This window comes from Octopus bimaculoides, chromosome 14 (assembly GCF_001194135.2).
Source record: "Octopus bimaculoides isolate UCB-OBI-ISO-001 chromosome 14, ASM119413v2, whole genome shotgun sequence".
NCBI classification, from domain to species: domain Eukaryota; kingdom Metazoa; phylum Mollusca; class Cephalopoda; order Octopoda; family Octopodidae; genus Octopus; species Octopus bimaculoides.
The window spans coordinates 50999944-51004024 of record NC_068994.1 but is presented as its reverse complement, the minus strand read 5'-3'; the positions used below and the strand labels follow the sequence as shown (position 1 = coordinate 51004024).

The 4081-nt window shown below is 38.0% G+C and overlaps 1 protein-coding gene across 1 annotated transcript in view; it reads left to right on the top strand.

Moving 5' to 3' along the window:
* LOC106874743 (nucleolar protein 14) overlaps positions 1-4081 on the top strand; it is a 34146-nt gene that overhangs the window by 28144 nt on the left and 1921 nt on the right. Inside the window, exon 21 of the mRNA XM_014922583.2 lies at positions 1892-2016. Coding sequence (XP_014778069.1) covers positions 1892-2016 — 125 coding nt within the window. The remainder of the gene's footprint in view (positions 1-1891; positions 2017-4081) is intronic.

Sequence of the window (4081 nt, the reverse complement as noted above, 5' to 3'; positions counted from 1 at the left end):
GGATGCCTAGGAAGGTGGTGGTGGTGGTGGTGGCGTTGATGGTGGTTAAGGTGCTACAGATGTATGTGGCGATGGTGAAGATATTGTTGGATGTGGTAGTGTTGGCAGCAGTGATGGTAGTCAGTGGTGTTGTTGTTGTGGTGGCGGTGGTGTTGGTTTGAGTAGATGCAGGGGGAGGTGGTAATGTACTTCTAAAAGATCTGATTTTAGAATCTGCATTTGATTAATTTGGCATCATCCTTATACAGTTATGCAGACAAAACCTCCCTCCCTCTTCTCTCCTCTCCCCTTTCTCTCTCTCATCTAACAGACACACACACACACACACACATGCACTACCAAATTGCTGTCTCCTTTAGGGATCTCTCCCTCTTTCTCTGATCCCTCTTTCAACTCTCTCATCTTTATATTGATTTTCAAATGTGAACCACACACAGACACATATACATACACACACAAACACATGCAATTACACAGACTTACACATGCACATAGTCTCTCTCTCTCTCTCTCTCTCTCTCTCTCACACACACATGCACGTACATGTAGCTAAGAAATTAAACCAAGTTACTAATGTATTCTATTACTGGTATTAATATTTCTGCTTTAGTATTTTGTTTATTATTATCATTGTTGTTGTTGTTGTTGAGGCCACATTTCAGCTCTGATCAAAACTGTTCCAATTATGGCCACCCCATCTTGTTTTTCTATTCAGACACAGGGATACATTGCATTTAGCTAGAACCATCTTAATCCAAAGTGTTCTTTCTACTTAAGGTGGTAGGACATCATTTGAGGGCAGTTTGACTGCTGTTTCTAACAGGTCGAGCAATCATGTTGGAGTTCCCTCATTGATTAATATCTGTTGTCATCATCATTGTTTAGCCCTAGGTCAGCCTTAATTGATCAAATATATTATCAAAGCTATTCCACCAGGACTACAAGTGACTACCATCAAACAGCTATGATTATCTGCCTTCCAACTGTGACCATCCTGTCCTTTTCCCTAACGTATAAGACTTGGGGTTGAATTATCCAGTGTATAAATGCAGACATGGTTGTATGGTAAGAAGATTGTTTCCCAGCCACATGGTTTCCGGTGCATGGCACCTTGGACAAGTGTCTTTTACTATAGCCCTGGGCCAGCCAAAGCTTTGCAAGTGGACCTGGTAGATGGAAAATGAATAAAACCCATCACGTGTGTGTTTGCAAGTGTCACTGTCATGCCAATGGTGTACTTTGTTCTCAAACTTTCTGGTTATTCAGAAGTATTACCTTAATTGGAAACAGGTGAATGCTGGCAACAGGGAATGACATCTGGTCACAGAAAATCTTCCTCAACAAATTCCTTCTGACCCATGCAAGCATGGAAAAGTGGATATTAAAGTCATTCTATTATTATTATTATTATTATTATTATTAATTATGGTGGTGAATTGTTAGCATGTCAGGTGAAACGCTTAACGGTATTTCGTCTGTCTTTATGTTCTGTGTTCAAATTCCACTGAGGTCAACTTTGCCTTTCATCCTTTCAGGGTCAATAAATTAAGTACCAGTCAAATATTGGAGGTCGATTTGATCAACTTACCCCCTCCCCACAAATTATAGGCCTTGTGCCTATTGTAGAAAGAATTATTATTATTATTATTAAAGTGGTGAGCTGGCAGAATCGTTAGCACGCTAGGCAAAATGGTTAGCAGCATTTTGTCCATCTTTATGTTCTGAGTTCAAATTCTGCCGAGGTTGACTTTGCCTGTCATCCTTTTGGGGTTGATAAAATAAGTACCAGTTGAACAATGGGGTCCATGTAATTGACTTATCCTCCCACCTCCTCCCCCAAGCTGCCCTTGTGGCAAAAATTTGAAATAATCATTATTATCTTGTTGAATAGGAACAAATATCCAAACTGATGCAAGACATAAGTGCTGCCGGGGAAGCCAGCCATTCTGCTCTGGTGCAGAAAATTAAGAAGAAGACCATATCTTTACAACTGTTTCAACCAAAGATTGAACAAGTGTAAGCTTTCTTCCTTTCATTTTTCTTTTTTCATTTCTTTCTTTTTTTTATTATTATTAATATTCTTTCATTATCAGTAGCCTTCAGTGAGTTTTGCTTTGTCTAGCACTTATCTCTTTATTGACTGAAATGGCTAAGTCCACGTTTGAGTAAAGGGATGTATTTGCAACTTAATAACCGTAAAGCATTTTTCTTTCTTTCTATCAATAAAGTAGTAAGGCGGTGAGCTGGCAGAAACATTAGCATGCCAGATGAAATGCTTAGCGGTACTTCATCTGTTTTTACGTTCTGAGTTCAAATTCCACCAAGGCCGACTTTGCCTTTCATCCTTCTGGAGTCCACAAATTAAGTACTAGTCAAATATTGGGGGTCGATTTGATCAACTTACCCCCTCCCCACAAATTTCAGGCCTTGTGCCTAGAGTAGATAAGAACTATGTAGTTTTCTTTGCCCATCCTCCGTGTATGCACACCCACACACACATACACACACACATACATGGTAGTTTTCTCTCCAGTTTAACATTCAGCATATTTCACTCTAAATGCATTGGTCGACCTCGAGTTTATGGTCATAAGAACATTTGTCCAGTGTACCACATACTTGGATTGAACCCGCAACCACATGATCCCGATGCAAACTTCTTACCCATGCATGCAAGCATTGCACCTGTTATCAAAAATGACAGCCATATTTGAAATCCATCAAAGGTGGCGAGATGATAGAATCATTAGCTCATCAGGCAAAATGCTTCATGGCATTTCATCTGTGTTTACATTCTGAGGTTAACTTTGCCTTTCCATTCTTTCAGGGTCGATAAACTAAGTACTAGCTGAATACTGGGGTTAATATAATCAACTTATCCCCCCCAAAAAATTTCAGGCCTTGTGCCTATAACAGAAAGGATATTTGAACAGCATTAGCTGTGAGATGTACATACAGCATTGGGCTGCTGCCCTTCCCCCCCCACCCTTCCATGTGGTCATCACTATGTCATCATTTGTCTGCTCTGGACAAAACAACACAAGTTCCACTGATGAGGCGTCTACCATGTAGTTGCTCGACCTGCAAATCTAGCATCCAGTTCAGCCTCCTGTTTCCCATCACTTGTGAATTTGTGGCTGCCAAGATCCTCAAACTTTTTCACTTGACTCAGTAATGTTCCCACTAACATGCAGAGTGCACTGAGAAGAGACACACACATTTATAAAATGGGCTTCAACACAGTTTCTGTCTATCGAATCACAAGGAATAGGTTGGATCTGTCCAGGTCTGTTGAAGAAGAACCTGGCCCAAAGTGTCGTGTATTGGGACTCAACCCAAAATCACGTGGCCGTAAAGTGAACTTCTTGACCACGCAGTCATCCTTGTGCCCATTTATGATACTTTTGTAGTAGTAGTAGTAGTAGTAGTAGTAGTCATGGTGGTGGTGGTGGTAGTAGTAGGAGTTGAGTTGATGTTGAATAGGACTTTTCAAAAGAATTTTTCTCCTTATGAACCAATGTAAACTGTGTCATGCAATGTTAACTAATATTTTATATAATTTGTGTTGTTTTTTTTTTGTTTTCGTTTCTAAATTATATTTTGTCAATCAAATGTCTTTACAATAATTTTTCTTTTATATATATATATATTTTTTTTGTTTTGTTTTGTTTCTAAATTCTGACATTTTTCAAAGACTTTTTACCCCCACTGGGCCTCGTCCATTTAATAATTTTGCACTTTGCTGACATCTTTGTAAAGGAGGGGAAAAAAAAAAAATGAAAGCTGTCCAAATAACAGACAAAAGATCAAGTGCAAGAATTTAGTTTTGTTTCTTTCTTTATTTAATAACAATAATAATAATAATTATTATTATTATTATTAGTTTCATTTTGAGAACTATTGAATCTATGCCATAAAAATTCACAGCTATTTCTGTCTTTCAATGATCTTTCAATGACTTTACAATTTCAAATTTCTTGGTTGAACTTGTTGTTGTTGCTATTATTATTATTATTATTATTATTATTATTATTATTATTATTACTATTATTATTGCTGTTGTTATTTACTGCTGCACAAT